The sequence below is a fragment of the Trichinella spiralis genome, assembly GCF_000181795.1.
Source record: "Trichinella spiralis strain ISS 195 chromosome Unknown Scfld1981, whole genome shotgun sequence".
Lineage (NCBI taxonomy): Eukaryota > Metazoa > Nematoda > Enoplea > Trichinellida > Trichinellidae > Trichinella > Trichinella spiralis.
The window spans coordinates 1-851 of record NW_003528920.1 but is presented as its reverse complement, the minus strand read 5'-3'; the positions used below and the strand labels follow the sequence as shown (position 1 = coordinate 851).

General features: G+C 47.4%; 1 protein-coding gene across 1 annotated transcript; it reads right to left on the bottom strand.

The window, feature by feature from the left end:
* Positions 1-287: 287 nt before the first annotated feature.
* On the bottom strand, positions 288-815 carry Tsp_14281 (conserved hypothetical protein; the record flags this gene model as incomplete). The annotated part of the gene is given in 2 exon segments (XM_003368739.1): positions 288-572; positions 583-815. Coding segments are annotated over 2 exon segments (518 nt in total), but the record flags the coding sequence as incomplete, so codon positions are not given.
* Between the last annotated feature and the right edge of the window lie 36 nt (positions 816-851).

Genomic DNA, 851 nt, shown 5'->3' with positions numbered 1-851 from the left:
GCGAATGATAGAGGTTGTTGGGACGCAATGTTCTCAGCCTATCTCAAACTTCGAATTGGGTAAGCAAGGCGTTTTGCTTTGATTTTACGATGAAATCGCCCAATTAGAATGTATAAATGCCTAGTGGGCCAATTTTGGTAAGCAGAACTGGCGATGTGGAATGAACCAAAAGTCAGGTTAAGGTGCCAGACATTGGCGCTCATGAAATACCAGAAAAGGTGTTGGTCGATATAGACAGCAGGACGGTGGCCATGGAAGTTGGAATCCGCCAAGGAGTGTGTAACAACTCACCTGCCGAATCGACTAGCCCTGAAAATGGATAGCGTTTGAGCTCCAGGCCCATACCTGACCGTCTCAATTACGCACTTTTTTTTCGGAAAAGGTGTAATGAACGTTGAGACGGGTAGGAAGGTCGCGACAGTGTTGCTTTGAAGAGTTTTGAGCGTGAGCTCGCTCGGAGCCGCTGTTGGTGCAGATCTTGGTGGTAGTAGCAAATATTCAAGTGAGAACCTTGAAGGCTGAAGTGGAGCAAGGTTCCATGTGAACAGCAGTTGGACATGGGTCAGTCGATCCTAAGAAAACGGCGAAAGCTTGTTCGAATTTGCGACATGAATTGTAAGACTGAATAATTATTTGTGTGTGTGTTGTGGTGGAGGCGATTGTGTCGTCACCAGTTGTTGTTGTGTGCAGTTGTCGTATGTTTTCGAAAGGGAATCCGGTTGATATTCCGGAACCGAGTAACGGAGACAAAGAGTAGCGCTTTAATCTCTCTGTGGGGTTGGCGTTCAACTCAATCGCGCGGTAACGCAAGCGAACTCGGAAAATGACCGTCGGAATCCACCACAGTGCGA